The following is a 20051-nucleotide window of genomic DNA, read 5'->3' on the forward strand; positions in this document are numbered from 1 at the left end:
AACGCTGTTCCTAATTACGCTTTTTAAATTCACCACTGACGTGATTGATGATTTCAAAGGGAGGCATTATTGATCCACTTCACAGACAAGTCCCATCGATTGCAAGTCTAGAATGAATAAAAGTTCCCCACCCTTTTTTTTATCTCCCCCACAGAGACAGAGATTGTACAATCAGGACATCAGTGGGACCTATATGGGTAGTTTTGGAGCTAAATCACCTCTTTTAAAAGGAAGCCTGAGCGAGGACATATGAAGCAGTGATTGCTGAATCGAGGGACCTTGGGGGACCTTCAGGGCGTCACATAAAATGTAACAGTTAAATCCCACTGCTCCCTCATTTCTCACATGTGGAAAAGCATCCATATATTCATTAATCAGTGGGATCCTGTACAAATAGCCTATCCGTGTTGGAGTTCTCAGCATGATAAAGTTCAGGAGTGGCTGTTTTATAGAAAGTCAGCCGGCTGTGCAGCATCACGCCTCTCACTGCAATCAGCAGTGATGGAGTGATGGATGCTCTGACGCACTGACAGATTGTTTTTTTCCCACCTCTGCTCCCCGTTGACATGCCCCATAGCTTGTGTTTAGACTTTGTCATTCCTCATGAGCAGAAAGGTCTCCTGATTGATGCAAAAACTGACAGTTATTGCATGTCTGTTCCCAGGAAATCAGCAAGAGATGATGTGGCGGAAAGTCTGTGTCTGACACCGCAAAAACTCTGCATATTCAGGGAGATTTTGACCTATCAGTGCAATATGTTCCGCTTGAATTACAGAAAACAAGATTGATTTAGGAATCAACGGCATGCTGAATTACAGCAGAAGAGAGAGGTTTTCCATCACAACAGGCTGGATCTCATTGGCAAGTGCACTTCATATCGGAAAGTGGGCTACAGCTTATGATTAAATGGTATGCTGCCAAAGCCTTTTTGTCTGTTTTTTTCCTTTTTTTTTAGCTCTTTCTGAAGGCCAAAGTTAATGCAGTTATAGAAAGAACCCTGATACACTCCCACGTGAAGTGGCCATGTGAGGAAAGCCCAGGGGGGAAAAGGGCCTTGAATGAATTTGAGAGAGGCAGAGAGTGGGAGAGAGGCAAATGTAGGGAAAGTTCAAACATTACTGATCCTCAAATATCCTTTTGGTTTCTGGTTCAATTGGAATTCGGCAGTAAGTGTCTGCTAAAAGCTCCATTTTTGTTGCCCCTCCATTGCTGCTGAGCTTTTAGAGTTAGATGATGACAGATTGTGAGCTACCTGATATCCTTCATCATTCTCCCCAGTGGGGGTGTTTGTTCCAACCCCAGCAAGTCCTCAAGGACTAACAAACAGCCGGTGCATTTGATGGACTATAGGGAGACATCTGCTCTGCCTGGTTAGGCCATACAGGATGAGAACAACATGTTACAGTGATCAATCAATATGCAAACTGTGTCCTTTCAGTGTGATGATTAACCTCCCAGACCTCATGGTTATAAAGCCATTATGTCAGCTTGTCATTTTGAATTTGTATTGAAGATTTACAGCGAATGTGACATCCTGCAGCGTTTTCCTCTTGTTTGCATGTTGCTTTAAGCATTGATGCTCAATATATCCTCAACAACACTGTCACAACTGTGCTTCAAGCACCCTCTGGGATAAGCTCTGTTCTGTGCACTCAGGGGACAAGGCAGAAAGAAAAAGTCTGCACAGTGCAATCGGATTTGTTACAGTTGCAGCATCCCTCACAGAGTTATCTAGAAAATATCATCCCTGCCGAAAGATCCCATGAGCGCTGTCGTCCATCTTAAACTGCAAGTTGATCATGTCGCTAGATGAGTTTCTGCATTGTGATGAGCTGGTTTTTGGAATTGCTTTGGTTGATTTTAGCCTCAGAATTTCCTACCTGCTGTTAACAGGTGATTCCCAAGCTGGGGCCCCCAGGGGGTCCTCTGGGACCGCCACTGGAATGATTTCCCCTCACTATACTCCCATAGTTTGTCTAAACTGAATTACCTTTCATGTAATTTCTTAGGCCTTATTTATTTGCTTCCATGGTTCAGCGCCCCTATGTAATCACATTGTGGTCACATAAATTCCAACTTGTCATGTTTGATTAAAGAAAAGAGGCTTGTTCTGCTGGCACAGTTTGTATTGAGTCACTTGTAGTTAAATATCATTTTAAACATACTATACATGTGGAAACAGTATTATGGAAAAATCTTAATTTCTTTACATCTATCGCCAGGATTATTGCAAATAGGTGCAGTGACATATTGAAGCATATGCAAGCACAAATGGAAATGCAGTATATGTCACATTTAATATGTGTGATACCATAACATTTTTCATAGACGCAGCTAATGTAATGTGAATTATGTGTCTTTTAGACAGGCTGCTGGAAACACAGTGCCTAAAGATACCATTTAAAATGGCTAGTTACTAAATTGTCTGTCATGTATAGACACAACACTTTTTATTATGCTTGAATGATTCACAGGTTGGTGTTAAGAGGCTTAACAAACAAACAGACCATCAACAACAAAAAATCCTCTGAAAATGGTCATGTACAAGGACCAGACTGAAAATTAAAGAAAAAGCAGCCAAAGTCAAAAAAGCCGGGAGGTGGTTTAAGAGGTTTGTACTGCTCTGTGTGTAAATAGTGTAGGTGAGGGTGAGGGAGAAACATTTAATCACTAGTTCGTGACTGGATTGTTATTTGACAGTAAAAGTTGTGATGACAGAGTCTTCGTTATCATTATAATGGGGGGGGTTGTGCGGGTGTCATATCAGTCGCTAGGGGGCGGTGTAGCTTCCACGCAAACCTTTTACAAACGGAAGCCGCTTTTCTTTGGTTAAAGCAACATGGTGGCACCCTGTTGGCAATGTGAACGTAAACAAGCGTCTCCCCTCTTAACCGATAACAGCAGTCATATTAGTTGGAAAACAGCAGCTCCTGTTTTCTGAGCTGGATGGCGCTCAGGGTTTGCGGACGGTTTTTCAGAGACTGCGGCGTTTCTTCCAGACGGCTCGTCGTGTCCGCTCGTCAGGAAAGTGCGTCATGGCTTCTCACAGCGGGTCAGTGCCGCAAACAATTGTTAATTCCTGCGAATTTAGAATCAGTTTTATGCTGTAGAAGCAAGTTTGGTTATTTATTAAAGCATGGCGTGAAATGGAAAAGGTGGTAATGTGACCTTAAGCTCTGTTGGCGCACAATGACGTCTTGCAGTTGTGGGGCATCATGTGTGGGATGGTCGCGTGCAGACAGAGTAAGTGACAGGTACCAGAAGTAAAAGAAGCTGTGATTTACACCTTTGTGTTCAAGTTCCTCCTGATGGATGACGCAATGGCCATTTTCGATTAAGTAAAAGCACCAAAAACAAGGTTGTAAAAATGAGTGAAACTCCTCCATTAGAAATTATATGATGATATATGACTATATTTACTATATTTCTGTATGTCATCAGATTATTACTAGTCCTGGATTAAAGTAAAAGTAGTGTTTTACAGTTTTTTTTTGTGTTGGACTGCATTTAGTGACACTATTCATAACGGATCAATCTTCTGATTAATTAAAAATTTTATCAACTGATTAGTTTTTAAAACTACTGATAAACTCTGGTCCAAGTTCTCTACACAATCATCAAACTACTTCCCAGTATTTTCACAACTGACTTGTAGATTAATCGGCTTATTCTTTGAGCTGCTCGTGAATAAATGAAAACAATAATTGCATGATATCAACATTACAATTACATAAAAAAAAATAGTTTAGAAATGTTCGCGTGTAAATTCCCAAACCAAAAAAAAACCTAATTTTAATCCATCCATTTTCTAGACTCACTTAATCCAATTCAGGGTTTCATGGACAAATGAGACAAACAACCATGCAAGCTCACGGTCCCTCCTAGGGTCAGTTCAGAATCACCAATCAACATAACACATCCATGTTTTTGGGATGGTGGGAGGAACACTTAAGTCCAGAGTTCTAGAGCTGCAAAGGGACCATCAGGTGGGATACTAATCTGGATCTCTGAACAGCTAAAAGCTGCTGATCCAGTGACCTCAGAGTATGACTTGGAGCATAAGGCAGCAACAGACCAGGCAGATAAGTTGGTTCTAAATGAGTCAAGCATTTATATGTAATCCGAGGGATTTTGTAATTGAACCTGTACTGGACATGCAACCGCTGTAATGAGACCAAATGCTGGTGAAATATGTTCTCTTTTATATCCAGCTTCTGTATTTGAGTGAGTAAACTGTCCACCAATACATGCAATTTACTTATTAAAGAATGTAACATATAATCTGTTCTCCTTCCACAAACAAAAATGTATTTTACATTGATATTTAATTTGGATATTAGAGCCTGACTGTGCAGAATGATGCATGTACAGAGTTTGATACGACAAGGCTCTCTTACTATTTATCTGCTGCAGGAAGAATGTGATCAATAAGTACGATCATCATTTTGTGGCTTCTCAACTAGTTTGGGAGCCAATCAGGGTCCAGAGATGTACCATCATGTGAAAATTTGAATCCTCCAGTGCATGTAAATGGAAAGTAGACCGGATCAGGATGCACCGCATGTCCAGCAGCTACAATACCTTCTGATTTTAGTTTGGAATAAGTTGAAAGTGAAATTAGAACAATTTTTGCAGGTTAAGTGTTTTAATATATCTTTAAGTGTTCAAAGACGCCTTTAATGGGGGCCATTTCTGGATAAAACACATGTAGTATATAGCTTTGTGTTATTCCCAAAGGCCTACTTAGTTAAAAAATAAGCCGTTTCTGGGATACATTATTTCACACGAAACATCTGAATGCACCTTTTATATTGTGTCATATTGTGTCATATCATGCTCCGTGTGAGCATAATCTGTCATTGAGTCACCTTGCAGAGCTGCTGGCCTCAAAGTGATGCAGTTGTTGATGTCCTTACAGGAAGTGCTGTGTGCAGCCGAGGGGGGAGGAATGGATTAATCTTCACCCCTGCTTGTTTTATTACATCAGAGGCATTTCTCAGCAGACTGATGAAAGGCAAAGCAGCTGAGGCAACCGGCAGCATTCATCGTGTTCCAGCTTCAGTTCCTCCTGACAGCGGTAAACAAACCTCTTATTCCCAAACAAAAAGGCCATCGTGACACTGATCTGATGCTTTTGTTCATTCTTTCCTGACGTAATGATCCCATTCTGTTACTTTTCTTTATAGGTGAACAGTTATCTCTGTTAGTGAGACATCCTGATCAGCCGCATGACTCAAAGGTTTTGAAGGTCGCTATGATCGGAGCCCCTAACGCTGGGAAATCCACGTTGTCCAATCAGCTTCTTGGCAGAAAGGTCTTTGCCCCCCCCCCCCCCCCTCATTACATGCTACAAAGCCTTCATACTATGTTGAAGTTGGTGCTCACATGTCAGTAATCCTCTCTTAAAGGTGTTTGCTGTGTCCAAGAAAGTACACACGACACGGTCACGTGCACTGGGAGTCCTAACAGAGGCTGACACACAGATTGTAAGAGTTTTCTCACACTCCTTTGTTATGAGCAACTATTGCAGTTTATAGGGAAAGGCTTATGTAAGTATTTTTGTGCATATGTTTTGTAGATTTTGCTGGACACTCCCGGTCTAACCACCCCATCAAAGGTCAAAAGGTGCCTTTCATCTTTAGTTGTTTCTTTTTTTAATTTTGAAATCTCCATGTGGTTTTAATGTAGAATGAAATATACGAATGGATCCTCTGTCTTCACAGACACCAGCTGGAGAAATCTTTGCTGGTGGATCCCTGGAACACTGTCAAAGAAGCTGACCTAAGTATGATCTATTTCCTTTTTATTGTTAATCAGCTGTATGCGAGCTGAAGTTTTCATTTTCAGGCTTATAATCAGATCTGTGTCCATTTCCAGTGGTAGTCATGGTGGACGTGTCAGACCGATGGATGTGCGGCAGGCTTGACTTCGAGGTGCTGAAATGTTTGACCAAGCACCCACACATCCCAGCGATTCTAGTCCTCAACAAGGTAATTTTCTGATCTTTTACCCCTCTCCAAACCTCCTAAACTTCACTGGGTAATAATATGTACCACGAAGATGGCTGGAAGACAGCTTTCGTCTTCGGGTTCTGTGTGCGCTGCTGTGAAAGGAGTCGGTTGACTCATCTTCTTGCTCATCTTCGCACATCAGCCACCTGCCAGGGATTTTAGTTTTTTTTTTTTATAAAGAAGAGGCGCATCAATACCACTGAAAAAAAATGAACAAAGGAAATAAAGCAAAAGATGAATGCTGGAAAATACTGGAAATGCCTGTTGTTTGGCACTAATGTAACAGTTTAACATTAGTGAACTAAATTTAAACATTTAAACACAACATCGAAAAAAAGCTCTGACTCTGTCCTATAAAGAAGCTACACAGAAATAACTTCAGCATTTCTTTTTTAAATTGAAGTGGATTCAATTTTTTGGATACACAGATCGAATACTATTGTTACAGCTTGACTGAGCCATTTATCTGCACAGATGTTTTCTTAAAGTTACTCGAGTGGTGTTTTTTGTCAGATGGCTTGGTTGTTTTAAATCAAGATTTTATTAGAGCAGAGCGACAGTCTGTAAATGCTTAAAGTGATGGTGAGTAGTTTTAATAGTCTGATGTGTTTAGAAACAAAAGAAACAGAAAAGTATGTGAATGAGAGCAGCTTTGTTTGGAATTCAGCTGTATTAATTTACACAGTTATACTGTGATGTTTTCACTAAAATAAGAAACTTTGAAACATGTCCTCGGCCCTTTTGAATGTTAAAGTGCCTCGAGATGACGTTTGTTGTATTTCGGCCTTTGTTTTTTCTTCTTTCAACCTAAAGGTTCTGACTAATCAATTTATAAATCTGTTATTTTTTAGCTGTAAAATCAGTTGCATAAAACACAACTGGAAGCAAATTGGGATCAAACATGAAAACACAATCAATAGGTGGAAGTTCCTGTGGCAGTGTGACACATACGGTTATTTTTACAGTAGCTGTGCTGCATCATTTGGAAGCGTTACTCATGTCCAGCTTAACTGGTTTGTTTAACTAATTTAGTTAATATAACAAACCAGTTAAGCTATGAAGATGCACTCTATGAGTTGTTAACACTGAGTCCTGATTACAGTTGATGGTAACTCAAACCTTTAATACATAAGAGGTCCAGTCTTACTTCCTTCTCTTAGCCCTCCACATCTATTTTAAAGAACCACATTTATTTTACAGATCGAGAATTAGCAATCACTTAAACTGAATAATAAATCTTGATCACTGTTCTCCTTCACCGCATTCAGTCTGTTCCACAATACTTTCCAACTTTCTAAACCCAGTTTGTGGCACTCAGCCCCAAGCCCATTGGCTCCGGCTGCTCCCATCGCCATATTGTGGCTCACTGATGCATTTTTTATGTCGGCTAAACAGCCAAGAATTGATGACATCACCGCTAGTTTTGGTCTTGGTCTCAAAGGGTTTGTGACAAATGAGAAATTAACTCTTCCCTCTACAGTTAGATATGTGTTTGTGCTCTCATCTACGCTGTATAGTCTTTCAAACGTTTTTGCCTCCGTTTGTCTGCCTTTAAGGTGGACCTGATGAAGTCCAAGGACAGGCTGCTGGATATCACAGCCCTGCTAACATGTGGAATGGTGAATGGACGCAGGATCCGGGTCAGACCAATGATCAAGCCTCCGTGGGCTGAAAAGAAGCCAGAGAGGGAGTCAAAGTTACCTCTAGGTGAGGATGCTGCAGCACCTGAGGACAAGGATGAGCTAAACTCTGCGCTGAGAAAAGAGCAGCTGACGGACCTGAGGAGCCAGCGGGGCTGGCCCCACTTCAAGGATGTCTTCATGCTGTCGTCTGTGGACAGAGAGGATGTGGAGACCCTGAAGGTAAAGGGCATCAAAGCATCTGTGTAACACTTAAAGCAACAAACTGTCATGTTGAAACAACACAAAGGAAAATCTGTGACATGCTTTGGTCAAAATAAGACAGAAACATTTCAACTCTTCCCTTTTAAAACTACAATTTTACAGCTCTTTTTGTTGCAGCTGGTTTCAGAGCAAACCTAACCCTCATCTAGTGGGTGTATCTTAATTAAAATCTCCTACCGCACCGAGCTACAATGCAAACATAAACTGAATACTGAGGCAGCGGTTAGCTCAACTGGTTGTACAGAATAATTTGCCCAGGCTTGAAGCCGGCTGTCGTTCGAGTCCCAGCTCGGGCTCTTTGCCTCATGTCATTCCCTACTCCCTCTGCCCCCTTTCCAACTTTTAAAAAGAAAAGGCTGCTAGTGGCCAAAAATCCTAAATTGGATGTAAGATCACTCAATAACTCTTACGTCTGCTATAGCCTGAGAGCTCATACCTGAAAAAAAACAAGCAAGGAGGTGACAAGTAGAAAATCTGAATTTCCATCTTCAGACTGGGAAAATAATATGAAATTCCCTAACGTACGTCATATTTCCTAAGCCATTTTCACACAAGAATATTGGATATGTTTAGGGGAAAGTGCAGTTTGGTCCGGTGTCTTTCTGCAGGTGTTGTTCACCGAAGCACTTCACAGCAGGAGGCTTTCTGGTGAAGAAACTTTCACAGCTGGAAATGCGAGTTCGAGGCTGCAGGCGAGAGCACAGAGGAGGCGTACGTGACACAAAAAGTGCACTGTGGAAATCGCTGTTTCTAACAGGTCGAAAATAGTGTGTTAGGCTCCTTGATGTTCGTTGTTTTGTTTAAGTCAACACTGCATGTGTCACACAGTAGAGAGGAGCGAGTGGAAAGCAGAAAGGAGAACATCGCAGCTTCTGTGTGAAAATCTCTCTGGTCTAGACATATTTTTAGCTAATTTCTTTCTTAAATGAAATATTCAACAGCTGATGATGTTTGCTGTTATTAACAAAGCAAAAAGGCAAGAGCAAAAGAGTTTGAACCGCCCAATTCTGAGATACAGTTAACGCAGCATGATTTGAACTTTAAGTTGGGAGCAGATAAAGATGAAGAGGCTGGACGACAATACTCTGAATTACATGTTTTCAAATCCAGGAGGCCCCAGACAAAGCGAAAGGGTTGTGTTTTATGGAGTGTTTGAGTTGGTAGTGACTTCACACTCCCAAATATATGCTCTCAAGCACAAGAAAAACATATTTTATTTCTCTATATGTCCCCTTTAATGTCCTCATGAAATGAAACTCAATGATTACATGTCTTTGTACTTTTTTGGCACCAACATGCCACTACCTGACCAAGAAAAAGATGTTCAGCTGAAATGCCACAGACGGGTTATTGGGTTTTATCCATGTAATTTTATATCATCTTTTGTTGTGCAGAGCTACTTTATGGTCACAGCTAAGCAAGGATCGTGGCAGTACCACAGTGAGGTCCTGACAGATCAGAGTCCGGAGGAAGTCTGCACCAACATTATCAGAGAAAAGCTTCTGGAGTATCTGCCTCAGGAAGTTCCTTATTCACTGACACAGGTGAGCAATGAACCAGCCCTTTGGGTTACTCTCAGGTCAGGTCACAAGCTGCCAGCAAACTGACTCACGTGTCACTACACTGATCCTGTGACCCGTTTAAAGACCCAATTTGTTTTGACACTTGGCATGTAGATTTGATGCGATTGTTGTTCCCAACCTCAGTTTGTTGATGTAATTCTAAACTTTAATCAATATTTCCTTTGTTTTATTGCTGTTTCTCGCTGAGGTCTGTTTGTGTTGCTGCTGCTGTGCGCTCACAAGTGTAGAATCACATCACTTAATCAAGGTGCTTTTTTTTTGTCTCAGTTAGTAATTAGTCACAGATTTTGCTACGTAACCTGATTGTTTGTGACAAACACAAGGAAAGATCTTTGAGAAACGTAGTGACAGCCACTGTTCAAAGCTTGCAGCTGATATTTCCTACTTAAACTCCACAGCTGCTCATTACATCCCATACGTAATCTTTGTTTTTGTTTGTTTTAAGATACTGAATAACGAAAGATTTCTTCTTATTTTTTCTTTTTGTTCAGTCTGTTGAGCTCTGGCAAGATGGAGAAAACGGTGAGCTTGATGTCTCTGTGAAACTTTACACCAAGAAAGAGACTCACGTGGTAAGTGCTCTCACATTTCATGGGTTTTATTTGTTCTGTTAAGCATGCTGTTTGTCCACCTGTTTGTTAAATAAATACAGTTGTGTTAAAAAAGAAAATACAACCTCTTTTTATTTTGAAGATTTACATATCAGGATATTGTTTTTAAAAACACCTCACCAAACAACCTCAACAACACGTGACATATTACATTGTGTAATTATTTATTCGACAAAAAATGATCCAACAGTTTGTAGAACCACATTTAGCAGCAATAACTTGAAGTAATTGTTTTCAGTAGGATGTTATCCATTCTTCACATTCGCATTCTTCTTCACAACGTTGCTTCAGCTCATGGAGGTTTGCAGCATTGGTTGATGCACAGCTCTCTGAAGGTCCCACCACAGCATTTCAGTCAGGCTGAGGTCTGGACTCTGACTGGACCATTGCAACACCTCGATTCTTTTCTTCTTCAGACATTCTGTTGTAGATTTGCTGCTGTGTTTGGGATCTTTGTCCTGTTGATCACCAAGTTTCAGCCAAGCTTTAGCTGTCAGACAGATGGCCTCACATTTACTTTGGTACACAGAGGAGTTCATGGTGGACTCAATGGGCCTCATGCAAGAACATTTTTGTATTTTTATTCTAAATTTCTCTCACTTTTTTCGTAAGAAGGTCTCGAACGAACACGCCACGTCAGATTCAACAAACGCTCTTAACTTCGGAAAAAGTGTGTAAATGACTTGCATAAATGATGAATCCCACCCGTGCGTATTTAAGTGCACGTGCACAAGGATAGTAGATTTGCATTCTCCATGCCCAATATTATACCATATAAGGCTGTGCTTCCTCGCTCCTGTGCCAGGAAGTGTTGAGTGTTGAGTCATGAGAATGGCATCAAGGCGCAAAAAGAACAACTTTAGGAGCTCTGAGACTGAAGTTCTGCTTTCAGAGATCCAAAAAGGAAAATCTGTCATTTTTAGCAGTGTCAGCAGTGGAATTACGGGACCTGCTAAACCGAAGAAATGGGAAGCAAGTAGGAGTGCTGTTAATACCATGTCACCGAAATAAAAATAAAAAAAATTGTTTAATATGAAAATAGCTTAAAAAAAAAAAACGTCTCGCCATGGCCAGGCGCTCGATGACTGCAACTAAAGCCGTGCAATCAGCTGTTGCCTCATCATGATGGCACTTTGATGGGGCGGTTAATGAGGGGGGTCTTCTGGCACCACACCTTCTGGTCAGCCTGGGCTGGTTCAGGTGGAGACCCTCGTTCATGGCAATATTGTGCAAATCTGGCATGCCTTCTCTGGGCTTTAGAGCAGTTTGCCCCCCAGACACCCCCACCTGGCCTTCAGCTCAGTGCGCTCCACAACAGCACGGGTGCTTTGATACGTATATGTGTCTCGTGCTCCAATTATGATTGGCAGTCCAGCCACGGGATGAAAGTCCCTCTTAATTTGTACTTGTTGGACAGCGGTGTGTGGGAATCTGATGTACCATGGGTGATAAACTGATGAGAGCTTTGATGACCAAGAGGAGCGCACGACTCACAGAGGACTGGGACACCCTCGATCTGGCTCCAGTCTCGTTCTGAAAGGTTCCAGTGGCCAAAAGTCCAAGGGTGGTGAGGACCTGGCCGTGTGGTGGAATTGGGTTTGATCGGCGTGTTTCTCTCTGGAGTTGTGGCTCTAGCAAGTTGCATATTTGCGGCAGCACAGTCCTTGGCAGTCTTAATCGCGATGTCAGCCATTCGTCTGTCTCCACGTGGATATCTACACGTTCTCTTCAAGAGCCTGACGCACTGAGGCATCCAAAAGTAGCAAAACAGCCGCTGGTTACGCTTCCCATTGACCTTGTTATATACAGATTGAAATGAACCTTCAATTATTGAATAATTTAAGTCAAACAGAATCATGTCAGCATACTTATGGGGTATAATGTATATATTTATTTAGGTTTGCTTCAAAGTAATTAAATATACCAGTGGTTCCCAACTTTTTTTGGCCTGAGTACCCCCTGAGCCTTCTTGTCACACCACGAGTACCCCCTCACACATACAACGCGTGCGATGATTCTCCAAAAGTAGAGCAACACAGTGGTTATTACATGAAAATCATTTTATCTAATATCCTTAACTTGAACATAAAATTCTCAGGCTTTCTCTCTCTTTTTTTTTAACCTCAGTTGAATTCAACATAAGAATAAAAAACATTTTCTCGAAATATAAATAATTAACCAAAATAGCATAAATACTAAATCAAAATAATCTTCCTTTGTTATCTAACTTAAACAAGTAACATTTATCTTTTTTTTAAGAATACATGAACATAACTCATTTCTCTCTCTTTTAAGAATACATTAACAGCCCTAACTCATGTAACATTCATCACAAAACTGGAGTCTCCTTCATAAACAGTCCTCCATAAAAGTGTGACGCCTTAATAAATAAAAATAAATAAAAAAAGCTCCCCGTGCGCCGCGTACCCCCTGCAGTACCTCCGCGTACCACTGGGGGTACGCGTACCACAGTTTGGGAACCACAGAAATATACAATCCATTAGTCAAGCAAACTTGATTGGAATAACAGCGGACTATTTTACGAAACTCCTACGACAGGTCTGGATCACTCGTAAATTCTGTTCGTACCTGAAAGAAAACGTAAAATACGAAAAGATTGGTGAATGCGCAAATTCTCTTAAATCACTCGTACGGACGATTTAAGAACAAATCTGTGCGTACGAACGGTTCTTGCACGAGGCCCATTGTTCCAGAATACTTGTGGTCTGTTCAGCTTTAACTTTACAAACCTGAGCTGTGCTGCCATGTTCTTTTTAGAGACAAGAGGCTTTCTCCTGCAACCCAAGCAAGCCACACTTCTTTTTCTAATTGTACTGACATGAACTTTAACATTTAACCTACTAACTGAGGCCTGTAGAGACTGAGATATAGCTCTTGGGGTTTTTGGTAGTTTTGTCTGACCTTGGATTGAACTTGTTGGGATGTCAATTATTGGGAAGATTGACAGCTGTCCTGAATGTTTTCCACTTGTGAATAATCTTTCTCTCTGTAGAATGATGGACTCCAAATAGTTTGGAAAAGGCCTTACAACCCTTCCCAGATTGATGAGCAGCAACAATTGCTTCTCTAAGATCATTGCTGTTTTCTTTTCTCCTTTACATTGTGTTATCACACACCCGAATGCTCCAGACCAGCAAACTCAGAAAACTTGTGCTTCTATAGAGATGCTCACACTTACTGATGATCAATTGATCAGGTGTATTTGATGGTAAATGGACTGTACTTCTAAACTTATACAGTATGTAGTATGTCACATACTGATTCTAGATTGTGGCTTAGTTTTTGCTCAATAAATAAGGACACAGCCTAATATGTTGTGTGGTTAATCATTACTTCCTTTTTAGACTAGCTGAGGAACAGATGATTTGTAAAAAAATTTGAACTGAAAGAGGGTGTACTTTCTTTTTCACATGCCTTTCTAGTTGTTATATCATAGTGGTTTTTCAGCACCTTGGTACAGAAATGTCCTCACTGTTTATTGGTTTGATGGATGCAGACTTTCATGTTGCTGTCAGCATGAATGATAGTAAAATTAGTGATCCCCAAACCTTACAAACATCATTTAAGCATGCTGACATTAGCATTTATCTCAGAGCACTGCTTCAGTTTGGCCTCATAAAGCCATCAGTTGGGCTGTAGCTTCTTGATATAGTTTAGCTTTTATATTGAATTTAGTTTCAATCCTTCTTAATTTGTCTTTGTGCTTAATTACCACTCTAACAATGATTTCTGTAATGTCACAGTCCACACCCAAAACAGTTGGGGGAAAAAAGTCTCACGTGTTCTGTTTATCATTATAAGCAGGACGTCTTGCACAGTGTTTTTTGCACTGTGCTCTTTGAATGTAGCACAAACCACACACCAGTATTTCGAAGTATTACTGACTAATTCAGGAAGCTGGAGTCGTGGCTCGTGTAGGAAGGGAACTGCTTTCCCCCGTCACTGACACCTGTAGTCTCTCTTACGGCTTGTTATTTCTTTGCCATACCTCCATATCTAAAAACTCCATCTTCCTCATGTTTTTAACTCATAAATATTTGAGCAGCCTCTCTGAACCATGCATATTTGATGACAAAGAATATTTGAAGCTACATCTTTTGGTGCTAAAATGTTTCCCAGAGCAACACGTTTTTTTTAGCTTTTGAACTTGAACCTGGAAGAAGTTGTTTTTACATAAATGAATCATCACTATAAAAAATATGTAATGGACCAACATCTGTAAGGGTAATTTTATTTTATCTATGTATTTATTTTTTCTTGCTGTACTCATCAGCTAAAGCCAAAGCCCACAGTGCCAGTGTTCTCATCATAGTTTGAGACACCATTGCTCTTTTTTTTTCCATAATAGTACTTGAAAGGAGAAATTAAAGACAGAGGGGAAGGAAAGAGAGAGGAAAGTAGAGAGCTTGAAAAGATAGACACAAATAGCCAAAAACCGGATAACCAGCTGCTGCATCTGTGGAGGGAAAAGAAAGCAAACTGCAGCCATGCACAGGATCGTCAGGAGCAGAAACATATATGGAAAGAAACGCACAACAAACAAACAGCAACAACATCACCAGTAGCAAGTACATGACAAGGAAAGTCAGAGTACTGATTCATTTCAAAGCCAAAAGTCACATTGTAATTGTGGGATGAGCATGTGAGTGAATGAATGTTTGTGTGTGTGTGTGTGTGTGTGTGTGTGTGTGTGTGTGTGTGTGTGTGTGTGTGTGTGTGTGTGTGTGTGTGTGTGTGTGTGTGTGTGTGTGTGTGTCAATTATATACCAAAGGCTTTACATGGCAAAGTTGCCCTGGTAACCAGCGAGAGTAGCAGGGAGCTGCGCCAGGGAACAGTACAGGCAGGCCAGAGGACAACAGGCCCCGAACCCAGGCCCGACATTGGACAGCCATGCACACGACGCAAAGACATACACACAAATACACAAACACACACGTACTCAGAGTCGAAAGAATGTGGACATACAGGCACTCGTCAATTCACTCTGAGGTCCCATGGGGCAACGCACCAGCCACCTCGATAGAGCGGCAAGTGCCTGGACCCCAGGGAACTTCACCTGTTTATTTTATTTAACCTATGCATAGTTTTTATTTCTAGTTTTTAATACGATTGACAGTCTAAATATATTCATAGATATTTTACTACATTCTTTGTGGTAACAGGGAGAGGAGCCTTAGAGGGCAGCATCCTTTAATAAGATTGCATTTTACAAACTTGAGCTTAACTTAAACATCTATTTTCTCTGCTGTCCAATGTTTTAAATCTGCACTTTTCAAATAAGACATTTTCTTTTGAATACAATCAAATGTTTCCTATTCTGTGGCTCCTCATGTTGTTTGTATTTCTTTTGTCCGTAGAGGATGGTCATCGGCACAGCCGGCCAGATGGTGGCACGGATCGCTCGAGAGGCAGCTGAGGACCTGAGCCAGGTGTACCTGAGGGAAGTCCGGCTGAAGCTCGGTGTCAAGCTGAGAAAGTGATGTTAAATAGAAGGACTTTCATGGGGAAATCCTAAAAAGGTGGAGGCAGTCCTGCTGGATTTGTGATGATTCCTCTCAACCAAGGACAGAGCTTGAATTATACAAGGGATATATGATCTCATCATAAATTTGACATGGAGCTGTGAGGCAGCATGTCACATCCACTGACCCGGCACGTCCTTAAGGAACGGACGTTGTTATCCAAGTTATGACTTTTGCATCGTTCATCGTCATGCTGCAGCAGCAGCATCAGTTCACACAGTCACAAGGACGTTATTTCAGCTTCTGGGACAAAGATGTTACCTAATGGATGCTGAATAAAGAGTTGCCCCAATTTCATTCAAAGCTGAAATGTAACTAAGCTAAATGTTGTGGCAGAATAAACCGTATTGAAGTACCGTGCATATTTTTAGACTTTAATACATCTTTTAGAGCAAACATGACACAGAGGCTGATCAGATGGATGTTTTGACACAGGTTTGACAACGTGTTTGCGGCTGAGCAGGTTTGGTGAGCTGTGAAAAGGCCGGTGCTTTATCTTTGATTCTCAGAGCTTTTTGCTTGGCGGGCGCCTCGCGCAAACGTGCGCTGTAGATAAACCGAAGCGAGACTTGCACAGTCACGTTCACTCAGATGTCCCTGATGCACCATCCAACCCTGTTCCCTCCACTCCCACATCACTTTAGCCTTCTCCACTGCCTTTGAAGTGTGGCCATCCATCCTTTTCGACTATCACTTTTTGTTCTGCTGCTTTCTTCCTTTTTTCTTTCCCTTCTTCTCCCTCCCTGCACTTTTGGCTCCTATAAAGCCTAGCTCTGCCCCCAAGGGCTGAATTGTCTCCCTAATGGATGGCAAAGTGGAACACTAACCTGATGCTAAAATGGGTCAGATAATGGCATTTAGATTAATTCTTCCTGCCAAGTTAACTTGAGAGTGACTCTATCCAGGGCATCTTTTTTTTTTTTTTTTAACAATATGTTTACCCCCCCACATACAATCTGTATAAACAATACTGCAACTTAACAGCATTCACATCCATAATAGTCACAACAAGAAAAATATATAAGCTAAATTATAAACAAATACAATTTAAGGTTTAAAAAGGGAAAAAAAACAATAATAAAATAATTAAAAGAAAAGGTACACAACATAGATATACTTGCAGGATAAGTTATGCAGTAGCCTGTACATGATGAAATACTTTAAGTGGCTAGGTCTAAACATGGCCATCACAATTAAGATATCCGGGGCATCTTGATGAATAACCAGCTAGTGGCCCAAAGTGACGGGGGGAGGGATTCAGAGAAGCTGTGTCACCCCCTCAAGCTCTCTCAGCTCTTTAACGTCTGCTACCCAGTGATTAGACAAGCCGGTTACACACAGCAGAGATCGCTATTCAGATAAGCCACCTGCAGTTTAAAAATATTAGAGCTTCAAAAACATGACATTTAGCACGCTGATGCTCCACTTTAAACAAGGTCTTGGCAAAATAATGAGGTACACGATTGAGAATGAGAGATCCACAAAGTTTATTTCACACTCATCCAAAAACTGGAATTTAATAACACACACGTCTTAAGTGTTTCCTTTTCCGTCCTTCTCCAGGTTTAGATGACATTGAGCAAAGGCCGGGGAACCCTTACCATTACTAAACTCAGTAATGGTAACGGTTTAACGGCCATCCTCTACAGTGTGTTTCACCCCGCAGTCAGTTGGGCCTGAGTGTGTCCTGATGGCGCCGGAGGTGGAATGAAACCCTGGATAGTACATCATCTATACTGTAGTGTCTCTTTATTAAACTTACAGTATAAGATGATATCCTGTCCAGGGCACAAGACAAAAAAGAGAGCAGCCAGTTCCTGCCACGTTTGTAAACTGAAAGAAAAAGTGAAGACAACTCCTTATTGTTGTGTAACATACATGTTAGTAATATGAGAAAATTAATTTTAAGTTCATGTGAAATGTTCAGCCTGTCATTATCATGTACTCACCTCTTTGTGTGCAGAGTTGTAGCTTTCCTTCAAAGCATGTTGCTCATTTATGGCGTCCATGTCGGGTTCACATCTCCTAACTGCTCTGATGGCTGTTGGGCTCTGACACTTAAAGGCGCCCCTGGCTCATTAGCATACCATGATGACATCTAGGTTGGACCAAACAGTTCTTTTTTTTTTTTTTCTTATCTGCTCCCAGCCCGATTGCCTGAGTTCAGTGATGATCCCCGCCCTTACTACACCCAGCTGGTCTTAGCAGAAAAATGACACACAAATCCCTTTTTATTTTCATCTCTTGTACCAGTTACTGCTCAAGATTGCATGTTGACTTGCGTGTTTTTAAAAAGAAATTTCTGTTTTCTTTGTTGATGTCGCATGAAGTTAACAACTCTGTCAAAAATACTTCAGGTGATTTTTAGCCGCAGCAGTACATTTTTCATATTTTCTCCCTAAAGTTTTCCTACTTCACTGAGTTTCAGTATGTAGTTTTGACCTTTCTGGTCACACACATGTACGTTATGTGAAAAATAAAGTACACCCTCATCCACTTGCACGGTCTTACATGTGGGGGCATAGCAGAAAATTTGGTAAATAGAACCTCAGATTAACAACAATACGGCAGAACGCACTGTGCTATTATATATATTTTTTAAACTAACAAAATAAAGAATCAGTGTATGAAAAACCAATCACACCCTTACTGTTTCTACATGAATCTTAAGGGTTATTAGCAACCAGGTGCTGCTAATCAAATGCTAATAATATGTCATGTGTTGCTATTTATCTGAGGTAGTATTGAGCTGAATTTAAGAACTGGTAAAGACTAAAATGGTTGTCTGTTATGTCCTGATATGTAAAACCTTTGAACTGAATGAAGGTGTAGTTTATTTTTAGTATAACTCTAATTAAAAGAACTCAGCAGTCATCTGGAACCCTGCACACTCTGTCTCACAATGAGGTAATGAAGCCAGTGCTCAGCAGGTCTTCAATCACCTGAGTCTCATAGCTGTTGGATCAGTGCGTGATGGTTTCACAGATTGGAATTTAATACCTCAGCATGTCGGTTGATGTCACGTTATCTGACTTATTAAAGGCAGTGCATTTATTGTTCATATGCTCAGGTAGGCTGCAGGATATTAGAAGGCTGAGGTATACTTTTCTATGAGACATGTCACACTGATGCTGCTAGTCACATCCACGGCTTCAAATTATGGCAGGACTGGGACAGACTGTGTTACCTGCTGTGGTTTGTCTTTCGTCCCTGGCAGGCAGTCAACGTGTCTTAAAAATAGACTTTGGGATTTGGGGGGGGGGGGGGGGGGGGGGGTTCTCACCTGCAGAGTTCAAGTTCCAAAATTGGTGCAAAAGCTCATTGAGCTGCACACAGGATTTACACAAGGATACACAACTCAACCCCATCTTCTCAAGGTACAGCGACTTTTCAAGCAGCGCTGATGAATGCGCCTGCTCCAACACAAAGTCATTAATATAGAAATATTCACAGTATGCTCACGTGTCCTCGCGCGACTTTAAGGTCGACGTCATTTGTCTTTGTTACGTATGTGTGCTTTTAAAGGGAACAAACAGCAAAGCTGATAGTTTTCTAACAAATTCCCGTCATTAAAAAAAATCTGTGACCACGCGGGTGCTACGCGCGAACCTTCACGTGTGCCTCAGCAAGAGGCTGGGTTAGGTAGGACGTGAGAGTTGCCATGGTGACACAGTCCCTGGTCAGGGTGTGGGATCTGGTTTGGGGTGTGAGGGGTCCTCCTGCCAGCCCAGATAAAGATGGAGGCAGGGCTATCTGGGTGGTTTGCTTTGCCTCCGGCTGCTTTATCTGCAGCAGAAGTGCTTCTCCTCTTTCGACAACTTTCCATTTGCCTTCCTAGATAAGTTTGTGTGCGCGCGCGCGTGTTTATAAGGACAAAAGGGCAGGACGCTTTTATTGTGCAACCAACAGCCTTTATCCAAAGTGATCAAATAAACCTGTCGGAGGTTTGATCAAAACTCTGCGGTTCTCTTTGCATTTTATTCAAACTACCACCTTAAATGTAACACATTCTGTAAAGTCGTTCATTCCCTACATGTAACTAGCTTTTTCTGCCTCCCTTTTACTATACCCCCACCCTGCACTCTCCAACCCCCCAATGGCTCGTATCAGAGCAAAGTCCACTGCACTGGAGATCATTCTTTTATACAAGCAGACTAGTTAAGGGAGAGGGGGGAGAAAAATGCGCAAACAATATCGTAAAAAAAAGCAGCAGATTCATTTTCTTTCTTTAACCGTCAACTGGGGGGCAGGTTAAAAGCCAAGCAACATCTGGCCAGGAGTACTTAGAGCCACAACATTTATTGTGTTGTAAGGTTTACAGATTGTGTGAGAAACATGAAAGTTAAGAGCAACTTCATGTTTATTACACTTAGTGTTTTGGCAAATTTAGCGTTTAAT

At 41.2% G+C, this 20051-nt stretch overlaps 1 protein-coding gene and 1 long non-coding RNA gene across 2 annotated transcripts; one reads left to right on the forward strand and one right to left on the reverse strand.

Annotated features, from left to right (window-relative positions):
- The first annotated feature begins 2821 nt into the window (after positions 1-2821).
- eral1 (Era-like 12S mitochondrial rRNA chaperone 1) lies at positions 2822-16013 on the forward strand. The gene is made up of 11 exons (XM_075486387.1): positions 2822-3052; positions 4919-5077; positions 5187-5314; positions 5409-5486; positions 5579-5625; positions 5724-5785; positions 5878-5990; positions 7568-7873; positions 9310-9459; positions 9990-10070; positions 15489-16013. The coding sequence occupies exons 1-11, from the start codon at positions 2947-2949 to the stop codon at positions 15609-15611; spliced, it is 1353 nt and encodes a 450-aa protein (XP_075342502.1). The 5' UTR covers positions 2822-2946; the 3' UTR covers positions 15612-16013.
- A 1103-nt stretch (positions 16014-17116) lies between these two features.
- LOC142401120 (uncharacterized) lies at positions 17117-18007 on the reverse strand. The gene is made up of 2 exons (XR_012773075.1): positions 17603-18007; positions 17117-17486 (listed from the first exon to the last, which is right to left on the reverse strand). It is a non-coding gene; the product is annotated as an uncharacterized LOC142401120 (long non-coding RNA).
- Between the last annotated feature and the right edge of the window lie 2044 nt (positions 18008-20051).

This window comes from Odontesthes bonariensis, chromosome 16 (genome assembly GCF_027942865.1).
Source record: "Odontesthes bonariensis isolate fOdoBon6 chromosome 16, fOdoBon6.hap1, whole genome shotgun sequence".
Classification (NCBI taxonomy): Eukaryota; Metazoa; Chordata; class Actinopteri; order Atheriniformes; family Atherinopsidae; genus Odontesthes; species Odontesthes bonariensis.

Coding starts and splice junctions, on each gene's coding strand:
- eral1 (XM_075486387.1), top strand. CDS start 2,947: ATGGCGCTCAGGGTTTGCGGACGGTTTTTCAGAGACTGCGGCGTTTCT. Junction 3,053..4,918: donor GTCATGGCTTCTCACAGCGG/GTCAGTGCCGCA, acceptor ATGTCCTTACAG/GAAGTGCTGTGTGCAGCCGA. Junction 9,460..9,989: donor TTCCTTATTCACTGACACAG/GTGAGCAATGAA, acceptor CTTTTTGTTCAG/TCTGTTGAGCTCTGGCAAGA.